This window comes from Acomys minous (genome assembly GCF_964271855.1).
Source record: "Acomys minous genome assembly, chromosome: 1".
In the NCBI taxonomy this organism is placed as follows: domain Eukaryota; kingdom Metazoa; phylum Chordata; class Mammalia; order Rodentia; family Muridae; genus Acomys; species Acomys minous.
Genome location: NC_140483.1, coordinates 128,289,252 through 128,314,981, shown reverse-complemented (window position 1 = coordinate 128,314,981; position 25,730 = coordinate 128,289,252). Strand labels below are relative to the sequence as shown.

Sequence of the window (25,730 nt, the reverse complement as noted above, 5' to 3'; positions counted from 1 at the left end):
GTTAACAATAGTGTGTACTTGAAATAAACCTAGAATGACAGCCTATGTCTGATCTTCATTTGCTCCACAGAATGTGAATATTTTTGTGGTTGTTTTCGTTTTGTTGTTTTGCTTTTCTGATTCAGATAGAAGCTTGTAGATGCGGTGACTGCAGGGGAGGCTAGAGTTTAAGCACATATCCTACTCTGGCACAGGACTAGGCTTCAGGTCCCTGCATCCACATCATGTGGCTCCCAGCTGCCTGTAGGTTCTAGCTCTAGCAGATCTGATGTCTCTCCTGGCCAACTCAGGCACCTGCATGCACTCACCAGATGTGCATACATACATGTGTATGTCTTCATGTGAATAGGAATATATTCATACATATATACATATAATTCCTTTTTAAGTTTTTAAACGCTAAAACAAGATGTCTATTTTTTTTTCTATTTTCATGGGATAAATGCTCCTAAGCAGAGGAGACCAAGAAGAGATACTGTCAGATGGAATGTTTCCCTGTTGGGTCGATGGAGTAGCTCATTGGTATAGTTTCCCCAGCAAGTTCCAGGGCCTGATAAAAAGAATTTATACAGAAGAATTACCATACAGATAAAATAGATATAATAACCTCAAGCAAAATGAAACATAATAAAATGACAAAAACTTTGTTCTCATATATTATTTGTAAATTCCCATCCATTTTAACTATATAAGATGACAACATACATGCAACTTTAGACCTATGAGAATGATAGATAAGCTCACATGATTCATGATAAAACACATTGAGGAAGTTTTCAGATGGTGGAATTGTGAGAGAGCTGACTGTGGCGATGTAATAAGAACCTTGATGTCCAATCAGTTGCAGGCAATCAGACATGGGCACTGTGTAAAGCTAAGTTTGATTCTCTGTGGTTTAAAAAAAATAGAGCAGATTTTACATCAATTGGATTTTCAACTCCTGGTCAGTTTGGAAATATTGAGGAATCCTGGAGAAGTTCTGAAACCTTAAATCACTGTGAGCAATTGACAGAATATATAGAAAAACCTACCCAAGAAAGTCATGCTGAAGGCACTTGATAAGTTTGTGAACTAAGTATATTGGGAGAACAAGTAATGCTTTTGGAGCATGAAACTCAGCCATTAAGGGCCCACGTCATTAGTATATTCTGCGATGCCAACTGTGCTTTCTGAGCTGCCTCATGGCTTTTGAAATCTGATTCATTATCTGTGACTTGGGAGCCATAGCATCTGTCTCAAAGTAACCAAAGAAAAAAGAAAATAAATAGGGCGATAACATCTGCCAAATTGTACAAAGGTGGTGGTTTATTATTATGTAATTGTGAGCCTGTGCTTCTAGACTGGTTAAGAATTAGATGGCAAATGGACATGGTGGCGCACACCTTTAATCCCAGGACTCAGGAGGCAGAGGCAGGTGGATCTCTGTGAGTTCGAGGCCAGCCTGCTCTACAAAGCAAGTCCAGGACATCCATGCCTACACGGAGAAACCTTGACTCACAAAAAAAGAAAGGAAGGAAGGAAGGAGGGAAGGAGGGAAGGAAGGAAGGAAGAGCAAAGAAGGAAAAAAGAAAGAAAGAGCAAACTGCAGCCCTTGACAATTTCAAGAAATTACTATTTTGTTTAACAAATTCACTAGGGTACAGAATTATCTCCTCTGTCTGCAAACATTTGGTTTTGTTTGTTTGTTTGTTTGTTTTAAGGCTTTTTGCTTATTATACTTTTGAAACAAGAGCTTCACTCTGGGACACAAGCTGTCCTCAAAAATCATGGCAAATCTCCTGCTTCAGTCTCTCAAGTGCTAAGATCAAAGGCATGAGCCATCCCACCCAGTCTTTTTCAATGGTTTAAAAAAGAAACTTTTGTTCACATTAACAGTCCTCAAAAAAAATGAAGAGATGTAACTTATAATTAAAGTTCAGAGGTGGAGAAGGTATATTTACACAGTATTCTGGTGTCAGAAGTCCCTCATTGGCAAAATTGGACATGACCTTGGATTGTAGAAGGGAAGAGACGCCAGAGCCCTCCTCTCACCTCCTCTACTCCCAGTATTGAACACCCACCCTCCACCAGGGTGCACTTAGACCACTTTGCTGACTCACTGTTGCTGTAAAAACAAGGCTCGCTCCTGTCTTGACCATCTCTGAAACTGGAGCAAACTAGTCAGTAGCACCCTGACTATCAGCTGAGCAACTGCAACACCCACACTTTCCAAGACCAGGGCCAGTGTTTTATTTCTGCCTAGACTGAGAGCCGCTTCAGCCCGAGCAATATGCTTGAGACTGCAGAGCTGCACTTCAATGTGGATCATGGCTACCTGGAGGGCCTGGTGCGAGGATGTAAAGCCAGCCTCCTGACTCAGCAGGACTACGTCAACCTAGTGCAGTGCGAGACCCTGGAAGGTAAGCTGCTCACCCACCCCATTAAAAGAAACAAACCTAAATGATGTTGCTCTCTGGAAGAAAGGAAATGGGGCTGTGATCTCCTGGGCAGGACTCCTGAAGAGGTTCTTAGTCCTGGAATTCAGATGCCCAGAGGCCTGTGCTTTCGAGACTTCGGATAGGAGGGGGAAAGGTCTCTGTTTTTCCATATTGTGTAGATGGGATTTAACATTTCCGTCCATTATGAGTGCAGGGGATAAACCATGGCGGTTGGTATAAGCATAACCTGCAACTCTGACACCCAGAACCCCAAAGATGTCCCCTGAAGTTCTCACAGACGTTTTCAAGTATATTAGTGTTCCTACGGTTTGCAATGGGAGGAAATACTGCATTCACCCTTTAACTTGACTTGTAATGTCTCAATAAAAAGCACTTTGTACACACTTTTAAGATACTGTAGTAACTATGCTTTAAAGTACTGTGTTTTCTTTGTCACCCTATTTTTAGCCACATAATTATAAGTAATATTTGGCTAGAGCCTTCACCACCCTGCTTAGAGTCTATGGAGAAAGAAAGAAACAGTTAATATTTGGGGCTGAGAGAGATTTTGTCTAGCTCCAGTTTTTCAGTATTGATTTGAGAATTTGTTTGCGATTTGCCTTTAACTGAAGGGCAAGTGAAAAAGAAAAGCCAGGAGGACATCGGACCCACTGTGGGTTAAAATCACTTTGACCTCTGCTACTTCTAAGTTGGTGACCTGGTGTCTCAAAATCTCAGAGCCTTGGACATCCTCCCATCCACACGTTAAGAATTCCTACTTAGTTACTAAGGAGAAAAAAATACCTAAGCACTCAGTAAATGATAAGTTCCCCTAGTTCAAATCATTTTCAAACCTTAACAAAGAATGCACGTCTGTAACCACTTTTATTATTAAAAACACGTTTGCTTATTCATTTTGAGAAGCTTCCAGATTATTCTAGAAGAAGGAAGTAAGCACTATGGAAAAATCCTTTGGAAAATGAATTCATTTGTGGAGGGAAAACAAACCATATTTAAAAAACAATCTTTTGAAGGTGACTTTGCAGACTTCCTTGTAAGGCTGAAGGGAGCTGGGATCACTGTTGCATAGCTGTGACTAGTTACAGCCAGAGTTCAGTGGCCCAGGAGGGATCAGCCTTCCTCTGCCCTTTGGTTTATTTACAAACTTATCTTTCAGATGATAAGTAATTCTATTGACTGCAAACAGTGATACATAATTCTTAGGAGAGCATATTCAGTTAGGAGTTTGGTGATTAAAGAATGTTAATTGCTTATAGAAATGTCTGTATATATTAAAGTGAAGGGGGGGGGGAACCTTAGCACAGGGAAGAAAACTTCCTTCACAGAGAAGTCAGCCATTTGGATAAATTCAGTTTGAGTCAAGCCTCTACAAACAATAAAAACATGCTAATTTAAATGCAAGCAACAATGAACATATCTTTGATACCAAAGGCATACTGCTCACAAAGGAACTCAGAGAGAAACCAAAGAAGTTGTATCAAAAGTCGGAGAAATAAATATAGGATTTTAAAAGTATAGAGGCTACAAATCAAGAATTAGAAGTTAGCCCCACAGAGATGGCTCAGCGGCTAAGAGTAAGTATGGCTCTTGCAGAGGACCTGAATTCAGGTTTCAGCACCTACACTAGGCAGACAGTTCACAGCCATCTAATAATGCTGGCTCCAGGGCATCTGATGCCTCAGGCTTCTAATAGTACATGCATTCACATACAGATACCCATGCCTCTCACACACATGTATACATAATTTAAAATGAAATAAATTTGTTTTTTTTTCTTTTTAACCAAAATATTTTATTGAAAGAGGAAAGGGAAGAGAAGAAAGAAATTTATATAATATATATCTAGCCAAAATAGTCACCTAGAATAATTTGGTTTCTTTCTTTCTTTTTTCTTTTTTTTGTTGTTTTTGTTTTTGTTTTTCAAGACAGGGTTTCTGTGTATCCTTGCCTATCCTGGACTCACTTTGTAGACCAAGCTGGCCTCAAACTGACAGTAATCCACCTGCCTCTGCTTCCCAAGGATTAAAGGTGTGCAATACCACACCCCATTCAGACCCTTTTGGAGACCTCATGGATGATGGTTCTTGGGAGACTATACATGTGCCCACACACATAACCTCCCAAACAATGCTAAGTCATAGTGAACCACCTGAAAGCATCCCTATATCCTACTTAAGAAACTCTGCTTCATGGATCATTGCTTTATAATCATCACACTTCATGATTTCCTACCTTTCTTTTAGATATGTATTTTCTTCAATTATTCAGATCCCAGATCTATAGACTCAGAACTCAGAAGGATGGGCTGACCCAACAGAACCTCAGGAGAGTTTATAAGGATTGCCTTCAACCATAAGTGAATCTGTATGCCAGATGGCTATTTGGAAATACCCAGAAAAAATATCCAAATGTGTTTGTGTGTGTGTATGTGTGTGTGTTTGTGTGTGTGTGTGTGTGTGTGTGCGCGCGCGCGCGCGCAGCATGTCTGTCTGTGTTCACAGAGGTCAAAAGGGAGCACAGGATGCCTGGTTGCTGCCATTATAGAGGGTTGTACACCACCTGATATGGTGAGAACCAACATATAGCCATCTTCAAGAGCAGAAAGCGCTCTTAACCTCTGAACCATACCTCCAGCTCCTTAAGAGCTTTTTATCCTAATATAGCTGAGGACACTGAGTCCTAGAATGACTATTAGCAACCACAGGCTACCAACAACAGCAAACAGAGGTCTTGGTGTCTGTTTGTTCACAAAATTTCTGCTTAGAGGTATATAGTGTATACTGGAAGGCATGGCTCAGTGGGAGAGCGCTTGCCACTTGCCTACCATGCATGAGGCTCTGGGTAACATTGCCAGCAACACACACTCACACAGATCCATGGATAGAGCCATGCTGTTTTGATGCTAGCTCTGTTTTGCTAATAGAAATAATTACTATAGGTTGCCCTACTTAGTCCATTTCTAGGATGTTAAGAAGTAAAGAGCTCTGAGAAGCAATGTATGTGGCATTAATGTAAATATATAAGTACCTTGTGCACTAACTCAGGCTTAAGAATCAATCAAGGGCATTTGCTGGGACAGAAGGACTTAAGGGCTTCTACTTACTTTTGCATAGTATGCTCTATAGAAATTGAGGACGAAGGGGAGTAGGTAAAACTATGCTGTCGCAGCACTACATTGAAGCAGGTGCAGCTTGCAAAAAAAAAAAAAAGCAAACTTGGCAAAGATTGGCTTTTCTTTCACTGTTTTAAAGCCTGTCATTTTTTAACATCTCCTGCAGCAGACTGTTATAGAATCACTTACAAAGAGCACGTTGTATTGAGAGTACATTTAGAAGGAAGAAAATATAACTGTCTAGGAAAACATGAGGACGTCTTCATATTGAGGACTGTGCTGGCTTATGAGGGCCACTGGGCAAATGTGGTCAGAAACACTCAACTGTTCCAAGTCTGACCCTGACTAATGCAAGCATGAACTGGTCATGGCACCGCCGTGAGTCAGGCTTTCCTGGGAACAAAACAAGGAAGCTGTTACTATTTTTAAATCCAACACATTATTTTCAGAACTTCAATTATAAATAATTGTGCAAATATTACCTCTTAGAAAACAGCAAGGTGGAGACAGTAGTACCTGAAGTTTAGTAATAAATAAGCTTTGCTGAACATAATGAAAGTGTGAGCTGACACTCTAGATTGGATTTTCACACTGTTCTCCTAGACACAAGAAAGGACTGCAAGACACCCATTTTATATTCCTAACAATTATGTTTCTTTAAAAGAATTTGAACTCAAGTCTTTCTCCAACTGTGCCTTCGAGTAGGAACTAATTCAGCCAATATATATTAAACACTTTCTGGCCAAGACCAAAGAAGTAATATGGGTAAGACACAGTTCCTACCTTTAAAAGACTCTCATTCTAGAAAATGAAATGACTAGACAAATAAGACAGAGTAGTTGAGCAGAGCCCACCAAAATTCCAAATACATAAAAACGTTGCCTAGAAAGTCAACATCCTATCAAAAGGCTTGCGCACATGAAAGGATATGTATATAAATGGTCTTCACTGTACTATTGTTTGGAACAGCAAAATATGGAAGCTGTGGTAAATTTTCTACAGCTGTGATAAAATGCCATGACCAGGGCAAATTACAGAAGGAAGGGTTTATTTTACCCTATAATTCCAGAGAAATGAGTCCATGATAGCAGAGTAGAGGCATGACAGCTAGAATAGAAATGGAGAACTTACATTTTGAACACCAAACAGGAAGCACCAAGGCTTTGAACTCTAAAGTCCATCAACAGTGAAGTACTTCCTTCAGCAAGGACACGTCTCCTTAGCTCCCTATAACAATGCCACCCGCCATCTTGGGGACCAGTTATTCATATGCCAGGGCCCACAAGGAACATTCTCATCTAAGGCAATCAAATATCTGTCTGTAGGAAAGGTAAAACAAAAAATTTAAGATTGGGAACATTCTTATTATTGACTATTCTATAGCTGAAAAAAAAAATGAAAACCAAAGTCATAAACTCCGAGACAGTGGAAGTGAGAAGATCAGCAAGGCACATGAAGTGGGTTAAGCAAGGAGACAGCTGTGTAGAGCACGATATGCCTCAGCCTCTTCAAAGGTGACAGATTTTGTGAAATGTGTTTATATGATTATCTAGATGCAAATAAGGTCTAAGGATTTAAAAGGAACTAAATACAATTATTATACTTTGCAGACAAGAGTAAGTGGCAGGGTATGTGCACATGGTAGACAAGAAATATTAAAGGGTTTCCCTACACACACACACACACACACACACACACACACACACACTTAAAGAATAAATTCTGTAAAAGGAGTGAAAATGCATAAAGGATTTTTATTCCAAAGACTTTTTCTCTGAATTATTCCACATGATTTGTGCTTCGCATTTTAGCATTTACATTTGTTTTGTATTTAGAAAATATACCCAATCTTGTCGCTGTTCTGAAGTACACCAGTGGTTTCTTTTTTTTTTTCTTTTTTTTTTTTCTGGGTATTTCTTTTTTTTAAATTTTATTAATTTATTCATATTACATCTCAATGGTTATCCCCTCCCTTGTATCCTCCCATTCCTCCCTCCCTCCCATTTTCCCCTTACTCCCCTCCCCTATGACTGTGACTGAGGGGGACCTCCTCCCCCTGTATATGCTCATAAAGTATCAAGTCTCTTCTTGGTAGCCTGCTATCCTTCCTCTGAGTGCCACCAGGTCTCCCCATTCAGGGGACATGGTCAAATATGAGGCACCAGAGTATGTGTGAAAGTCAGACCCCACTCTCCATTCAACTGTGAAGAATGTCCTGTCCATTGGCTAGATCTGGGTAGGGGTTTAAGGTTTACCGCCTGTATTGTCCTTGGCTGGTGCCATAGTTTGAGCGGGACCCCTGTGCCCAAATCTGCCTATCATAATGTTCTTCTTGTAGGTACACCAGTGGTTTCTACTAGACCAAAACAATGTCAGCTGACCTCTGGCTGTCCATCTTTCAAGCTTCGATCAGAAACATTTTAACTATTTTAGATATATCCCTTTAATCACAAGTTTCCTTCATCTGATTTTCCTGGAAAATGTCTGCTTCTTTTTGAGTCCTCATTTCAAATCATTGCTACTCCTGTCCCTGGCTACACAGAATTGGCAAATTTCAGCTTTGTGATCCATAACTTGCAGTAGACCTAATCCTGTGCAGCATCTATGACATTTGCATATATCACCCTGCCAAAGGACATTGACCTCACTTCCCTTTCCTCCTGTACAGAACAAAGTGTTAACTCATGAAGAAATAAGACACCAGTGTGTAAGTTATTTTATGCTCTCTGTGTGTGTGTGTGTGTGTGTGTGTGTGTGTGTGTGTGTGTGTGTGTGTATGTGTGTGTGTATGTGTGTGTGTGTTTAACAATACTAGGACTTGAGTCCAAGGCCTGCAATATACTAAAACATGCCAGGCAAGCACTTTACTTCTAAGCTACCTTCTTATCTCTAGCATACGCTTCTTATGGGCAGGAAGTGCACCTTATGCGATTCCCTCTCCAGCCTCCTGGAGCCTAAGGCTGCCTGTAATACTTCCTGGCTCTAGGCATTAAAGTAAGCTGTAGAGTCTTCCACTTTGGAACTTCCTCATGTGATACGTACAGTTTATCTCTCACGTTCATCTCCAGCTCAAGGAAGGATCTGAAATACCTGGAGACATTTTCTGAATCTGTCTCTGAACTGCTTTGCCTACACAATAAGACTCAGATTTCCTTCTTCCCTAAACCAGAAGTCCTGAAATGGCATTCATTTCCAGTTTTTGGGTTCTTGGAATTTGGCATATGACTATTGGTTCTTTTCTACTTCAGATAGAACTGACTTTGGAAACACACACTCCTGAGAATAAGAAAGTAAACAGGCTGCATGGTGCGACATGTCTGCATTTCTGGCACTTGGGTGGCTGAGGCAAGAGATTGGAAAGTTTAAAGGCAGCCTAGGCAAGTTCCTTTTTCAAAATAAAAAGTAATTTGAACCCTTCATAATGAACCCTTCATAATGAACACTTCATAATGGAGCACTGTACACTGATCTTCTGGTGCCAGATTTTAATCACAAATTAAATTTAATGTTTGAGTGTTAGACGTGTGATGAAATTTGAATTAAATGCCATGAAGAATAAGAAGAATGGTATGACTATTTGGTATCTAAGTGACTATCTAGCTCAGGATGTCATTGGTAAGGAAAAAAATCACTAAAAATTAAAAATATAAAAAGATTACAATCTACACATGAAAGGTAACGAGGCTTGAAAAATAGTAGTGAGGAATACTCATTGAGATGGCTTTGGATGAAGACTTAAAACAGATAAACATTCTGGGTAGTCGGGGAAGCCAGTGACTTCCAAGAAAGCAAAGGGCAAGAGAAACAGTCTGGCAGTAGCATTGCAATCACTGGACGTGAGGTGAAGTGCGGTTGAAGAGAATGTCGAGGTGCCTTGAAAGTCTGATTCTGAAGGTCAGGATGCTAAACAGGATGCTGGGTGAGGACCAGAATCATGCGACAGACCTGCTGCCATGGAAACCATGAACATATTACCTCTCTGGGCCTCAGTTTCTTCATCTATAAAATAAAGGGTCGATGAAAAGCCAAAAGATGATGTACTTTAAAATCATCTTACTAGCAGCAAAACACTCTACACATCCTATAAATCTTGTTTTAAATTACTTATAACACCAAGCGGCTCTTATAAGCCACTTGTAAGAACATGACAAGATTAAAACAAAGAGTAAACTTTACACCAAAAGCTCATTAACAGTGAAGAGCCTAGAAAAATCAATTAATAGATTGACACAAGAATCTGAGTGTCAGGTGAGTCTCCTACACAAGGAAAGGTAGGAGTAGAAGTCTGTGAAGAGAGACGGGAAATGCCTAATTCCAGCGACTGGGAGGCTGAGGCAGAAGGATCTTGAGTTCAAAGCTAGCCTGATGTATACTTGCAAATCCCTAAGACCCTAGAAAAGGAGGAAGGAGGAAGCAAAAGAGGGACAGTGGGAGAGAGGAGTAGGAGGGAGAAAGAGAGAGTAGGGGAGAGAAAGTAAAGAAGGAATAGAGGAGGAAGAGCAAGAGGGTACATGTGACATACTAAAGCACCAAAAAAGAATTATGAAGTTTTAATACCATATGAATAATATTAAGTTAGCAAACTAGAGGAAGAATTGCCTGATTTTATACATATATATATATATATATATATATATATTAATTACCTTTCTAATTTTTGACAAAATGTCTAACATACACTGGGTATATTTTCTTAACCAAAATATTTTATTAACAACTTAGTGACTGAGCCTACGTCAATTATAACCCAACTAACCAAAACAGGAAATGTGGATTAATGGACACAATAACAAAGCTTTAAGGATATCAGTTCCAAGGAACAATCTCCGGTCGAGAGCCACAGGATTTCTTCCACTGGAACCTGGGGTAACCAGACCCCAGAGCCTCAGCAGGAGCCGGAGCTCTGAAGCCTTCCCTCTAGCGGTTTCTCTAGGAGAGTCTTGAAGGGCAGCGAGGAACAACCAAATCTATCCAGAGTCTCAAATCGGCCCTGCTGCCAGTTCTGGGCTCATTTATATAGCTCGTCCCAGAGTCTGTTCACAGGATCTTTTCAGCTGGCAGCAATTAAGATCCTGCACAAGGTGGTTGCTCTTCTTGTGAATTAACATCACCTGTTCTTTCGCAAGACCATTCTGATCCCACACTTGCAATCCTAAAGAACAGGTTTCTCTTCTTCAATACACACCTTAAAGAAAGAAGTCTTGTCTTCAGGTCTTGAACTGTTTTACTAATTTCCTTCATCTGGTTATTTGTGTTTTTCTGAAATTCTTCAAATGCCTCTTTATATGACTCTTTTAAGTCATCAGCCCTCTTGTTTGCTTCCTCCTGCATTTGTTTACAAAATTTATTTGTTTCTTCCAATATCATCTTACTTAATAAGGATTTGAGGTGGTTTTCATGTATATCCATTGTTGTTGGGTTCTCCAGGTTGTTTTCATTAGGATTGCTGGGATCTGGAGATGCCGTCCTGTTTTGGTTTTTGTTAGCATTCTTTCGTTGTCCCCTTGTCATTTTGGTGACTCTAATGTTGGGAGGTGGTTTGTAGTGACCTTCCCTGTTTGGGAGTGGATAGTTGATGTCTGATTATAGGTAGGCTGCCCTTACCTGTGGGGAACAGGGAGTACTTCCCTGGACCAGGCTGGTGATTCAGTTTCTACTCCTGTAGATTTTTCTCAACACCTTGGGCTCCAGGCTGAGTCCTGCGAAGTAGGTTTCTGTTTGGGCCTTTTCCCCTTACTGCTGTATCTCAAGTCAGCAGTATTGGGATCTAGAGTAAGGTCAGCACACAGGCTCTCTGGTTGTGTAGGTTGGTCCCAGCTGTCTGTCTTTCCTGTTGCTTTGTAGCCAAGACCCCCGGTGGATCAGATCTTCTGGGTTGTAGCTGTCTTTTAGCTCTGCCTCTACACTGTGTAGGTGCGTCCAGCCTTTCCCATGAATTTGGGAGTTCTTGCTGGGTCTGCAGGAGCTGACACAGCTAGGATCCGCCTGTTGGAGATTACAGGATCTGTGCCTGTAACCATATGGCTTCAGGCCACTGGCAGTATCTGAGGAGGTAGCAGTTTCCACGCCCCTGTATGCCAGGCCACTCCCAGCTTGCTATAAATTAGCAGTTATACCCTGCCCGCATGAGCCACAGCTCCCTATATTGTGGGATACAGCTAGGGAGAGCCCAGTCAGAGCCAGCAGATCGTCCAGTGGCTGGGGCCAAAAGCTGCTTAGACCGCTCCCAGACGCTTTAAGGCAACAGTTATTCCCTGCCAGCAAGGCCCACAGCTCCGGATAAAGTGGGCGGTCCTAGCGAGGGCGCGCAAGAATGACCCCTGCTAGGTCTATTTTTCAGGGAGAGCCCAGTCAGAGCCAGCAGCTCGTCCTGGTGGCTGGCGACATAAGTGGAGAAGGAGATCTAACTTTCACACAAACTCTAGTGCCCCATATTTGAACATGTCCCGTGGACGGAGATGCCTGGTGGCACTCAGAGGAAAGATAATAGGTCACCAAGGAGAGACTTGATACCATATGAGCATATTCAGGGGGAGGAGGTCCCCCTCAGACACAGACTTAGGGGAGGGGAGGGGAGTAGTAGGGGGGAAGTGGGAGGAAGGGAGGAATGGGAGGATACATGGGATGGGCTAACAACTGAGATGTAATATGTATAAATTAATAAAAATGTATTAAAAAAAAAAAAAAAAAAAAAGAAAAAGTCCAAATCAAAACTGCAAAAAAAAAAAAAAAAAAAAAAAAAGAAAATACATTAAATAACTTCTCATTTTGAGTCTATTCAAGGTGTGGAATATTGAACTCTATAATGCCATTCAGTGAAATTTTCTGAATAAATGAGATCTTGTGCTCCAAAAAAAAAAAAAAAAAAAAAAAAAAAAAAAAAAAAAAAGAAAGAAGTCTTAGTGAATCTCACAGTTACAAGGACTACCAGCCTATCTTGGCATAGAAGACACAATGGCTCAGTGCATGCTACATGAGCTTGGCTGTGGTCTCCTCCCATCTTTATGGCTTAGAAGCAGTGTGAGTGCATGTGTGCATGAGTACGTGCATTTGTGGCTGTGTGTGCTCAAGTCATGCAAGCTTTCTAGTATTTTCTGGATCAGGAAACAGAATTGAGAAAGATCAACATGTCTCCTTAAGATCATCACTGAGCAGAGTTGGAAAATGCAAAGTGTCCAATTGTAACAGCAGGACCCTGGGTGACAGGTGTGTCTAAAGGTGCCTCCTTGGATAACCTCCAGGCGAGAAGAGAGATGTTCCTTTTTGTTTGTTCTTTGAGTCAGAATCTCCCTCAGTACCCAAGTTGGTCCCAAGCTCTTGATCTCTCAGCCTCAGCCTCAGCCTCCAGAGTACTGGGATTATAGGCATGTACCAGCACACCCAGCTCTCAATTTTGAATTTTAGAAGCAGGTCCAAACAGCAAGCTCCACAAAAATAAAATGAATTTCCAGAAATATGGGCCAATCAAAGAACAGAAGGTAATGGTGAGGGTACTACCTCATTCACTAACCACTTGGCTTTGAATCACCCCCTTTATTGAGGCAGCTTCAACCTCAATAGAAGTGTTTTACAGTCTGACCACAAAGACACACTCAGGCATACCTAGAGACACGCCACTCTGTGTGGCACTCTTCCATTATTCACTCAAACAACCTAGCAGATTTCCTTTATTCTGTTACTGTTTAGAGACTATCACATCGACTTAGTATGTAGTGATAGCACATTCTGTCAAACATCCTATTTCCTCATTTAATGAAGAACAGGCTTCTTGGCATACCACCTCTGCTAATAAAATGGCAATATGCTGTTGGGTCATGTCTGTTGGATAATGTTGGTGCTAGGGAAAGATAAGGGTCTTGTATTCCATTTCCCAGGGCTTCAATGTTCCAAGATTCCTCCAAAGTCTGGAAGAAAGATGTTTTACTGCAACCTCTCATTGGCAGAGAAAAGGTTTGAACGTTATTTAGCTTAGAACAAACATATGTCACTGAGCAAAATATCATGGTTTTCAAAGAAATAGCATCACTTGTGTCGCTTCTGTTGGCAAATAATCTTTGGTAGTGAAAATACAAACTGCAAAATTATAGGAAAATCTGCACCGCCAAAATGACAGCCAAACAAGGCATGGCATGGAATGTACTCGCTTAAAATTGAGTTTAAAAGTTAAAAACGTTAATTGATTCAATAAAAAGTGTCTTTGATGCAAAAGCTACTCAAAACACTGAAGAAGAAGAATTCCATGCCCTGTGTCTCAACCCATCAAGCACCACATCTTCCCTCAGCTGTGAGAGCCATGCTTTCCTGGCTCAGATTGGCTCCCTGTTAGCCTCAGGGTAAAGGTAACAAGCCTTTTCTATGCCTATTTCTTCAGCTTCAATTCTTCTGGTCTCCTACAACCTTTTTTTTTTAGTTACACATTGAAACTTGTAATTATGATGTACATATTTTATATAAGTTAAGTTTGATTTGAACTGATACATAAAAATGTAAGTATTATGAGTATTTACAGGTTGCTATTTGTAGACTATATATCTATCTCCTTATGATGCTTTAATCATCAATGTCAAATTGGCAGGACTTGAAGTCAGTTGAAAGATATAGGAAAGTGTATTTAAGGGGGTTTCCGGGAAGGTGTAGGTGAGGAGGGAAGACCCACTCTTCATGGGCGTAGTATTGTCCACTGAGTGGATCCCAGACAGAATAAAAGACGGTGAGTGGAAGAAGCCAACTGAATACAGCATCTCTCTCTAACACCTAACCAGAGATGCAGTTTAAAGCAGATGTCTCACCCTGCTTGCCTCCGTCATTGCTTCCCTATCATATGGATGCTATTGCTCCTTTTAAAAACATTTATACATTTTGCTTTATGTTGATAGGTGATATATATATATTCATGCTTGCTGAACACGGAAGTCCTCAGAGCCTCTGAAACTGGAGTAAGGGACCACTGTAAGCCCTCATGAGGGCACTGGGAGTTGAATCCTGGTTCTGAGCAAGAACAACAAAAGCTCTTAACTGCTGAGCCATTGTTCAGCTCTCTATCCCTTTTTAAACCATGAGCCAAAATAAACCATTTTTTCTTCAAGTTGTTTTTGTCAGATATTTTGTCATAGTTTCAAGCAAAGTAACTGACATAAACTCAGACACTTATATTGTTATTTATTTAGTTAATTAATTTAGTTAATTATGCAGTGTCTTGCTATGTAGCCGAGACTGTCATCAGTCCCCTAAATGCCAAGCGTATAGACATGCAGACATAATAGAATTATACTATCACCATTCACAATCCTTCTAGACTTTTTAAATCTATGGCACATAGATTTTTTTTTCAAAACAGGATTTATCTGTGTAACTCTGGCTGTCCTGGACTTGCTTTGTAGCCAAGGCTGACTTTGAACTCACAGAGATCTGCCTACCTCTTCCTCCCTGAGCACTGGGATTACAGGTAAGCACCACCATGACTGGCTATTGAGCACAGATTTGGTCTGTGATCAGTGTACTGTGATAAAAAAAAACAAACATTAAAACTTCTTACTCCTGTCTGTAAGGTCAATCCAGAGGACATAATGTTTATTGAAACAAGCCAGGCACAACAGGGCAGGTTAAACATTATCTCACTCACATGTGAAACCTGAAAATGGAGCATATAATAGAAGTAGAGAATAGAAGGGTGTTTACCAGGGATAGGAGTGTTTTTAATGGAATTTTTTTTTGTTTGAGACAGGTTCCCACTGTGTAGCCTTGGCTGGCCTGGACCTCACTATGAGACCAAGCTTCACAAACTCAGAGATCGCTCTGCCTCTGCCTCCCCTCCTCAGCTCTGGGATTAAAGACATGTACCATCACACCCAATTTACCATGATGTTCTGAAAATTGTGCTTACATATTATGGAGTGGTCCGTTTAAGCAAATTAACATAAGTATTTCCTCACATACTTTTTGTTGTGAAAGCTTTTAAAACATATTCTGTTAATGATATGAGTTATAGAATCTGTCATTATTTACTAGTTACCTTGTCCTGCAACCGCTATCTTACATGTTCCTCTACCAGATACGTTGTATCTTTTAACCAATACCACGTCAACACCAACACCCTCCACTCCTGTCCCTGCAGTCACCATTTTAGTCTTTACCTCTCAAGCTTCACATCTGAGCGAGATAATGTCAAACCTGCCCTGCTATGCCTAGCTTATTTCACTTAACAGTCTGTCCTCTGGGTTGATCTGTATTTTCGTAAGTAACAGTATTCCCTTCATTTTAAGGCTGAATGATGTTTCACGTGTGTTCAGCCAACAAGTTCTTTGTCCGTACATCTGTTGATGGACATCTGAGTTGCTCCTCTAACTTCAATATTGTGTTTAATATTGCAATAGGGGAGACATGCAAATATCTCACCGATGTGCTGATTTCAGTTCCTTTGAGTATGCGCCCAGTAGTTGGGTTACTGAATCATATGGTAGGTGTATTTTTTTTATTTCCACATCTCTCACTTAACTGTTCAGTAGACCATAATGAAGAAAGCAGTTTAGACACAGCCCCTCGTACTTGTGTCATGGCTTGTTCATATTTTGGTGGGTCAGGAAGCAGAGACCAGAACCAGAGATGGATATCAACTTCAAGGCCCACTCCCAGCATCCTTCATCTGTTAAAAAAAAGACCACAGTCCCGGCCTCTGAAAACAGCACTGCCAGCTGAGGACCCAGTGTTCAGATAGATGAGTCTATAGGAAACACCCAAAACACAGCAGGTGCTAATGCCAGAAATATTAGTAAAGTGTTCTCAAATTTTGTCTCAGAATATCGAGGTTTTACAGAGTATGTGGTAATGATTGCATTGATTGACAGCAACAGCTTTAGATGGCTTTAAAGTCTCTATTAAACATGGCTTTGAATCCCAGTTTACTCATGACATTCTAGAAAGCAGGGTGGGATCAGCAGTAACAAAAACGTGGCACATGGATTTTTGAGGAAGAACAATAAAATGAAGCTGGAATTGAGTGGTAATTGTCTGTCAACACAAACCACTGACACTTAAGGAATAAATGGTGCAGAAATGATGCTCGGTTCTTAGAGTCTTCTCTTCCACTTTCAGTACAACCTCCAAATAACTGCATCATTCCCCCCCCCCCCACACACACACCTTGGACTTCACCTTCTTCATCTGTAACTAATGAGCCATCAAGCCATGATGGCTGCCCATCCCACCCTGTATCCATGTCAGCTGTTACCGGTCTCTCTTTTCCTCAAGTTGGATAGAACTTCAGCATTTCAAAATTTCCCAAACAACTGTTTGCAAAAGATTAAAACTGGCCAACAGAAAGCTATCTTCAGAGAGGGCTGTGTAGAAGGAGACAACTAACAGAATGATTATATATTGTAATAGGGTTTTACTAGAATGTCTTATACCCCAGGTGGTCTGGGTGCTCCAACAATGGCCATCTGCATGACAGAAAGGCTGACTACCCCGATGCTGCGCTGTCCATCCATGAAACTGGATGCAACAGCAGTCCCACCATGGTGCTTAAGAAGAGTCCCCTGATCCTGAGTTGGCAGGATGACAACAGTGGTGCTCAACAGCAGCAACAGAATAGACACTTCTCCAGTATAAAGTGAAGCTGTCAAGCAAGGGACAGTTTTCTTCAGACCTCTGTGTATTTGGGCCTTGGCCAGAAGGTGCAGTGTGCTCTGGGAGAGAGCCTTCTCTCCCTGGCTAACTCTTCTTAGAATGACCAGCCCAGTGGACTTTCATTTGATTCCAGATCCTCTTAAATTGACAGTCAAGATTAAGGGCTCTGGTCTAAAAGTTTGGTTTCCTAGGTAATTTGAAATATCAGAGTTCACACTGACTTTTTCATTTCTTTAGAGATTGGCATTCTAGTCTAATAATGTGTGCACTCATGTTAAAATCTAAGAAGATGGGAAATATGTCTTTACCTTACAGTTGCCACAAACACATCTCCACATTTAACCTCACTTGGGGGCCCTATGCCTTTCAGATCTGAAAATCCACCTCCAGACCACTGAGTATGGCAACTTCCTGGCGAATGAAACAAACCCTCTCACTGTTTCCAAAATCGACACTGAGATGAGGAAGAAGCTCTGCAGGGAGTTTGAATACTTCCACAATCATTCCTTGGAGCCTCTGAGCACATTTTTAACCTACATGACGTGAGTGGAGTTCTGCTAAGCCCCAGTGTGATGGGTGACAGCCCCTGAGTTATAAGTGGGACAGTGGGCCTACAAGAGTGTCTGTGTTATACCTTCTCTTGCCTGTAATTTTTAAATTTATAAGATTTTAGCAACTGGTGAATTCACAACCTATTCTCATAATTGAGAAGACTTCATGAATACAAAGCTAGTTGTGCAGGTGGTGATTAATCTCCATGTACAGTGTTTTTTATTTTAATGAATACTGAGTGAGGATAATCTGTGAAGTATTAGTTCTGAGGAAAACCTAGGTGACTCATATCATTTGCAAGGTGAGAGAAAACATCACAACTTGTTCTAAAGGCCAGGTTTCCTGGCCCCCTTTTCACAGTATTATTGCCTCCTGTCATAGCTGCACATATTTTATTTTTGTCCCTCATCAGTGGTTTCAACCTTTCAGTGTGTGTACTCCTCTTTCGAAAGTCCAGTGCTCACATAGTAATAAATGGCACTTAATATATACCAGATCTTACATGAGCCATTTGATATAACTTTGTACCACTGTAGCTATCCTAACTAAAAACAAATACAATAGAGATGCTGTGTATTACACACAAGCCAAATTTAATTATAAAGTACAAAGTTATAACTAACAGACCCAAATTCTACAGAAGTACCTGGCACTCGGGCATGCAATGCACTCATAGACTGATGATGCTAATGCTGGATCATATGGGTCTAAAAGTAGAAAGTGAAACAAAAGAACAGGACTTTATATAGAACGTTGTGTTCGGCGATGGAAAGAAATCAGGGAGTGTTAATGAATAAAATAAGGTGGGCATTGGAGTGTGTTCAAGAAGGACCTGGGAGAAAACTGTGGGGTGTAGAGACAGGGTACACCTGTTTTAAAATTTTTGCCATCTGATAGATTAAAAGCTAGCAACTTTACCCTTCGATTTTCAGCTAGTTATGAGTAAAACTGATTCTCCCATACTTTTTATTATTAGACAAAATTCATTACCTATTTTATTAGAGTTCATAGATGTATTTAATTGATATGAATTATTTATAATTCAATACATAGTCTTTTTTAGGAATAATGGTTACAAAGCTATTTTCTTGGATTGCTGTGCTGTAATTTTATAGTATTGATTGTCAGTGATATATGTTCTTGGTGCTAAACATCAAATTCAGGACCTTCACATAGTAGACAAGTGCTTTGCTGCTGACTATACCCCAGATAGGATATTCTATGAGTTTGATTGGTTGGTTGGTTGGTTCGTTTAGTTTGTGTTTTTGAGACAGGATCTCATGTAGCCCAGTCTGGTGTAGGACTCAGTATATAACCAAAGCCAACCTTGATCACTTACTCTCCTGTCTCTACTTTCCAGTTGCTTGGATTACAGGCATGTGCCACCATTCATTGCTTTGTCTTTGTTTTTTGTTTGCTCCTTGAGATGGTCTACCACATAGCTCAAGCTGACCTTGAATCTGTGTCCTTCCTTACTGTGCCTTCTAATGGTAGGTTTACAGACATTCAACACTGCAGCCCGATACAAATCTGTAGGACCCATTCTAAAAAGAGAGAAAGATCTGTCCTGGAAATTCCAAGCATAGTTTTCTACCACTTTACTTTTTATTTTCACACAGAGTGGCTTATCTAATCTGCCTGATTGATCCAGAATTTACAGTCCTCTTGACACAACTTCCCAAGTATCCAGGATGACAGGAATGTACAACGAGTTCTTATGACAGTTGACCTTTTAGGGATTGAACCAGCACCACAGGTGTCATAGGCAAAAACTCTACCACTGAGCTCCATCCCCAGCCCTTAATATTTTGAGACTAGGTCAAATCATGTAGCTCAGCCTGTCTCTATCCTAGTTATACAGCCATAGCTGGCTCTGATCTCTTTGCTTACCTAGCATTGCAGATGTGCACCACTGCATCTGGCTCCTACAGAGCCATAAGTTTTCTCCCATAGCATCATCCTCTAGTGTGACCTGTCAGTTCTGGCAGAAACCTGCCACCTATTATAGAGCTTAGAGGTTTATGTCAATAACCAACTGTGTACAAATGAGGAATGTTGTCTCACAGTTCTGAAATATTGTTTTTCTAATAATTTCTCCAAAATGTTGTGTGAAGTCAAGTGCCTCTAGCCCTCATGAAATTCCAACCGTCAAAATTCTATCTTGCCCTAGTAGGAAATCTTCTGTGGCAATACTATACCACTGTCAAAGTCAACCCTAGGAGGGACAGTCTAAATTTAAATTGATTATCTTAAGCTTTGCACATTTTATATGAGATAATTACTGTACATGAGAAACTTATTTTGAAAATGTGGAGCAGATATTTTTAAATCCTTCGTAGGAAGACTATGTAAAGGTTTTGCATGCTATAATTATGTGTAGTTTATGAAACAAAGGAACAGATCCAGCAGCGTGTTTGTGAAGACTGTTTAATATAGGCTAAGATTGTTTTGTTTTTCTTCCTTCCTACCCAGCACTTTCCAGAAGCATTTCAACTGCTCATCTCTTTCGCTGCTATCTTTTTAAAAAACAATTGCTCAAGCATTCAAAGTATTCTACTACCAAGTCAATAAAAGATTTTAATACAGTGACCAGAAAAATACCCTTTAAGATCTAAACATCAGTCCTAATCTCTGCCAAGTGTAAAGCAAGACTATTTTGATAAACACTGTACCTATTGTACTGAACATAAACAGACTTTTGTCATTACAGCTTTAAACCATAACAATTATTTAGATAGCATTTATATCATATCAGCTGATGAAAGTAATCTAAAATTTATCGTAAATATATAGGACAATGCATGCAGGTTACATACAAATACTGTGCCATTTTACCTGCTTGAACATCTGAAAATTTGGGTGTTTGGAGGGGGAGGTCCAAAATAGTCTTCATCATGGACACGGGGATGAAGGAAGTGAAGAAAATCTTAGATTAGAGATGAAACATACTGAAAATCTCAGGTTAGTCTGAAGTAATCATTAAAGATTCATCTATAAGGATAAACCTGCATTCTTAACTATCTAGCTATGGCCCACAGCTCATCTGTAGGACTTGCCTTACACTGTGCATTCAAGATCTACAGACTCCGGCCTTGCAGTACTAAAACCAGGCAAGTCCTCAGCAGTTGAAACAGGACATGAGTATCTTGACTCAGGTTCACTAGGAACTCCTATCTGAATGAAGCAAGCAAATGCGTCCTCGAATGGTGAAAAACCAAGCTAGGATTAAGCAGCCACTGTGACAGACTAGACAAGTCAATCAGTCAGGGACACCTACGGGCTTGGAACAGTAGCTTTGACACTAAAGGACCTGCAGAGAAGGCAGAACATGGCCAGTATTTAAAATGTGCATACATTTCTAGTCCCATGCATTTGCCAGGAAATTTCAAGGTTTCCTTGTTTTTAGTAGCTGAGTAATATTCCAGTGTGTAAATGTACCACAGTTTCACTGTTTCTTTATCCATTCTTCAGTTGAGGGACATCTAGGTTGTTCCTAGGTTCAATGATCATCCTGAGTGAGGTAACTCATACACAGAAAAACACACATGGTATATATTCACTTATTAGTGGATATTAGCCCAATATTGATGTCCTCTGAGAGACTCCACTCAGTAGGGGATGGGGACAGATACAGGGAATTGTTGCTGGTCTCAAGGTGAGAGTGGTATTGAAAAATGGAAGGATGGAAGCACCCAGAGGGTTCAGGAGCCCCGAAAGGAGATCATCAAGGCTGGTGTATCTGGACCCAGGGGGTCTATACAAACTGTTGTACCAACCAAGGACAATCCATGCAGTAAACCTAGCCCGGCTGTTCAGATCCATCCAAAGGACAGCTCATTCTCCACAGTTGTGGGGAGAGCAGGAACTGCCTCTGACATGAACTCTGGTGCCCCCAATTTGATCATTTCCCCTTGGTGGGAAGGCCTGGCACACACAGAGGAAGGGGAAGTAGGTTATCCAGATGAGACCCGATAGGCTGTGGTCATAGGGTAGGGGAGGAGGTCACCTTCTGTCAGAGGCCTAGGAGAGGGGAATAGGGTGAAAGAGGGAGAGAGGGTAGGAACAGGAAGATACAAGTAAGAGGACAACAATCAAGTTGTAGCATGAATAAATTATAATTTTTTTAAAGGAAAAAGAAAAGAAATAAAAATGTATACATTGAAGGAATAACTGAGACATGGAAAAAGTCTGTGCTTAGAAATAGGAATTCATTTCATATGGGCCTTGGCCTAGACATAAGAAGACAAAGAATAGAAAGAAGCAGTGGGATTTAAGAAAAGAACCTGGCCAGGTTCAGGGCTTTGATCCAAGTAAAAAAACCTAAGAAATAAGGGCGTCCACAAAGATGTTCAAGTACGCGTACTTCTCATGTGCTGATCTGTACACTTGATGGTCCCCACCCTATAGGATAAGGAGTATTTTCCTGCAGTGAAACCTTAAGACAGAATGATTGAAGGCCTCTGGCTCAGCTGGCTGGAGACCTGAACAGTTTAATGTCTATGACTCTATGCTGTTTTCTCATCTATCTAGTGGGGAGTCCTTTGGACTGGTGTGCACCCAGTGCTACTTCAATAACTGTCAATGCTGTTGTCATACTTACTTACTGGGGCTTCAGCAAATAATTAGCCTATGTCTGCATGGCTGGTAGCTAAGCACCCAAGTACTGTACTCCAAGCGGCCATATTCCAGCAGTGCAGTGTTCCTTCTTTTTATTTGTTCATTTATTTGACTTTATCTGCTCATCCTTCCTATGTCACAAAGTGAACAGTATGGCATATTTAGGGAGATAATTCTGTTGGTGTTATAAAAGATGTGTTTAGGAGATGAGACTTAAAGTATAGACCATGTAGGAGAGGTTATTTTTTTTAAAGCTTGTACTAGAAATCTTTACAGCCCACATACGAAAGAGGAGATGGTGGCTAGGGATTTTAAGAGTTGGATTTCTTTGAACTTAGTGTCCAAAAGGAAGGGATAATTTGTAAGAATTTAATTTTTATCTGTAGTTGGAAAAATTTCAAAATCCGATGTGAATTAAAGTATACAATGCAAATAAGTTACCGTTCATCTCAGCATTACTTGACATCTTTCTACATATCTTTCTATTTATTTTTAAAGAACTAAAATCACCGTTAATTTGGAATGTTAGTTTTTCTATATTCACTGTCAGTTTTCACCCAACAAAAATTATTTTCTAACATATTTTTAAATATGATTGAATAGCCTTCTCTCTGGTTCCAGGCACTTTAGACATGTTAGGCTTTATGTTTCCCTTTCCCAAACTCTGCGTAGAACATATTATGTTCTTATTTTCACAATCAAATTTCCAACAACATTTTGAGACTGACTGACAATAGTGGCAATTGATCTTGACTATCAATTAACTGGATTGAAAGATAAGTAAAGCACACCTGTAGATGTGTCTGTGAGATTTTTTTCCCCATCAATGACTAGAACTTAAGGGCTCTGATCAAATCAATAGTGCAATCCATGGATGGATTAGTATTTTCAATAAACATTGGAGGGTGATGGATCTGGCCCTTGATTGGAGGAAGTGGGAGTCATGTCTCTAAGGGCATGCCTTTCCTGGCCCTGTCACAGCTTTCACCTGATGTGCTATGACGATCAGAAGACTACCAGTCAGATACAGATAGACCAAGCTCTACTTCTGTTGAGCTTTTCTCTGTTCACAAAGGGCTTGAGAGGTCTGAGTTGAGCCTGTGTGAACAACTGCAGCTGATCCAGCTCCCCGGCTAGTGTGAGTGGAAAGGCTCTGCTCTGCTACTGCCCTCCCACTGTGGTGGGGTAAAACCTCTGATATGGTGAGCCAGTCAGGCTTTCCTTTGAGGTGTTTTTGATGGCAGATTCTGCTGCAGTAATGCATAGTCACTTACCTCACCACTGTTCATCCCTAAATCTGTGAGTTTCTATCCAGAAAAGTCCTTCCAACAGTCTTACAATGGCTCTGCCTCAAATCTTTTACTGTCTCCAGAAATTCCATGGGAGGCATGGAGGTGGCTAAATAGTCTCAGCTGCTGTTACTGATAAGGCCTTATCATTTAAAGCTCCCCAGCCCTTCAAGAAGTGAACAACACCGGCACTATTCTGCAGAATCAGAATCTGGTCTACCCAAACTGTGTGATCATCACAGCATGTATGTTAAGCAAGTACTGCAGGGGAAGACTTGTCCAAGATTCTAAATTTACAATTGTTTTCAAACTGTGGAAGAATTACTTAAGATGTAGAATCCAAGATTGTGCTTCCAAAAGGTATGGTTTAGTGAGTCCTGGAACATATCTACATATCTGCATTTTATTTAATAAGCCTTGCAGGTGACCCTGATGTAGGACGGGAAATTCTCACAACCCACTGGCTCCAACATGAATCTAAACTATGCTACTTTGGGACCCAAGAAAAAGTCGTCTAGTCACTCAAAGCCTTGGTTTCCATCTGATGAAGAAATATCGTTTTATGCAATACAGATTTTTAAGTTTAATTGTAAAAGGGGATCAGCTATGTATTTTGTGACAGAAACTGCAAGTAAAGCACAGGATGTTAGGTTTAAAAATGTTTAATAATTTCAAGAAAAAAAAATGAGATGTGGTTAAACCAAATGTGGGTCTGTGGGGTGTTACATAAATCACAGATGTGTGAAAATCACCTGTAAATATTTGTGCTTGCACAATAAATAAATGTGTCCATTGTACCTTCACTCAAAAATGTACACTCATGCTGCAGCTAAGGACTGTATTGATGTTTGCAGTCCTTTTTATCACCAAAGGCTGTGGGGATGTCTGGAGTCTGTGCGGCCACCTGAAGCCATGTGGATGTCTGTGGCCTGTGCTGTAGCCAGAAACCAGGTAGAAGTCCATGATCTATACTGCCACTGACCATACTGCGACTGACCATAAAGGGCAATGAAGCTACATTTGCAGCAGGGTCATGACTGCAGACTCAAATTGAGAATGAGAGACATAGAAGGCTTTGGTGACAACCTCTCCCAACCCCACCCCATCCTCAAAAAAGAAATAATCTAGACAGGAAGCCATTGAAGAGAATGCTTAAAAATTATGATGGGGATACTGACGTGTAGCTCTTCATGGTTGATGGCTTCTAGAAGGAACGCAAGTGGGAAGGATTTAGCTATCATTAAGGGGCTGGCCACTGGGAGCTGACCATGCTTCAGTATATGGGCAACATGGATTGGACTTGAGGTTTTCTCTCTCTGTTTTTTCTTATTCTTCTTTTGTTTTGGAAGCGGTAACGAGGAGAGGGGATGGACCTGGGAGGACTGGGAAGTGGATGGGATCCAGGTGTATTATGTGAAATTTACAACTAATCAACAGAAATATTATGTTTTTAAAAATGTTCAGGGCTTGGAGATTTAGCTCAGTGGTAGAGCACTTGCCTGGCAAGTGCAAGGTCTTGGGTTTGGGCCTCAACTCTGGCGGGGGGTGGGGTGGGGGGAGGAGACAAAATAAAAATGTTCAAATGTGCTTTTTTAAATGTAGCAAATTTTACTTGCAAATGCCAACACAATGTTCACCTGGAAGACTGGGGAAAGGATAAGCAAAGGTGGCAGATGCCCAAGGCCAGGCTTGTAGGATGGGGATACATTTCTATGCAGAAGTAGCTAGAGTCAGGTGAATCCAACAACGAAAATAGAAACCAATTGAACTAATACTGCTGCTGAGCTGCTGATGCCAACTGAAAATTATCACCTGAGGATTAAGGTGTTAAGGTAGCGGATGCGGAGGAGTTTAGGATGTCATCTTGCTACAGGTCTTCAAGTGGGATACAAATCTGGGCCAAAGGCACGGTCTTTCCTTTGGGCTTTGTCCATGAGCAGCCTAACAACCAACTATCCACCAGGGGGCGGGGTCGATCCTGGTAACCTAATTTCGAAAGTATTTCTTCTTCCAAGCATTTGCTCAAAGAGATTTGAGGCTGTTTCATAAGCTTGGCTCTCAGGGTACTGACTGACATCTACCTTGGTAGTGATCCAG

At 40.7% G+C, this 25,730-nt stretch overlaps 1 protein-coding gene and 1 long non-coding RNA gene across 4 annotated transcripts in view; one reads left to right on the top strand and one right to left on the bottom strand.

Moving 5' to 3' along the window:
* LOC311587844 overlaps positions 1 to 25,730 on the bottom strand; it is a 55,158-nt gene that overhangs the window by 16,727 nt on the left and 12,701 nt on the right. The gene's annotated exons all lie outside the window — the stretch shown is intronic.
* LOC311587522 (V-type proton ATPase subunit d 2) overlaps positions 2,094 to 25,730 on the top strand; it is a 44,906-nt gene continuing 21,269 nt past the window's right edge. The window contains exons 1-2 of one of the 3 annotated variants that reach the window (XM_084764455.1): positions 2,094 to 2,399; positions 17,546 to 17,717. In XM_084764455.1, the coding sequence (XP_084620581.1) occupies positions 2,270 to 2,399; positions 17,546 to 17,717 (302 nt within the window). In that variant the 5' untranslated portion in view covers positions 2,094 to 2,269. The remainder of the gene's footprint in view (positions 2,400 to 17,545; positions 17,718 to 25,730) is intronic. The other 2 variants (XM_084764454.1, XM_084764453.1) reach the window with 2 other exon arrangements.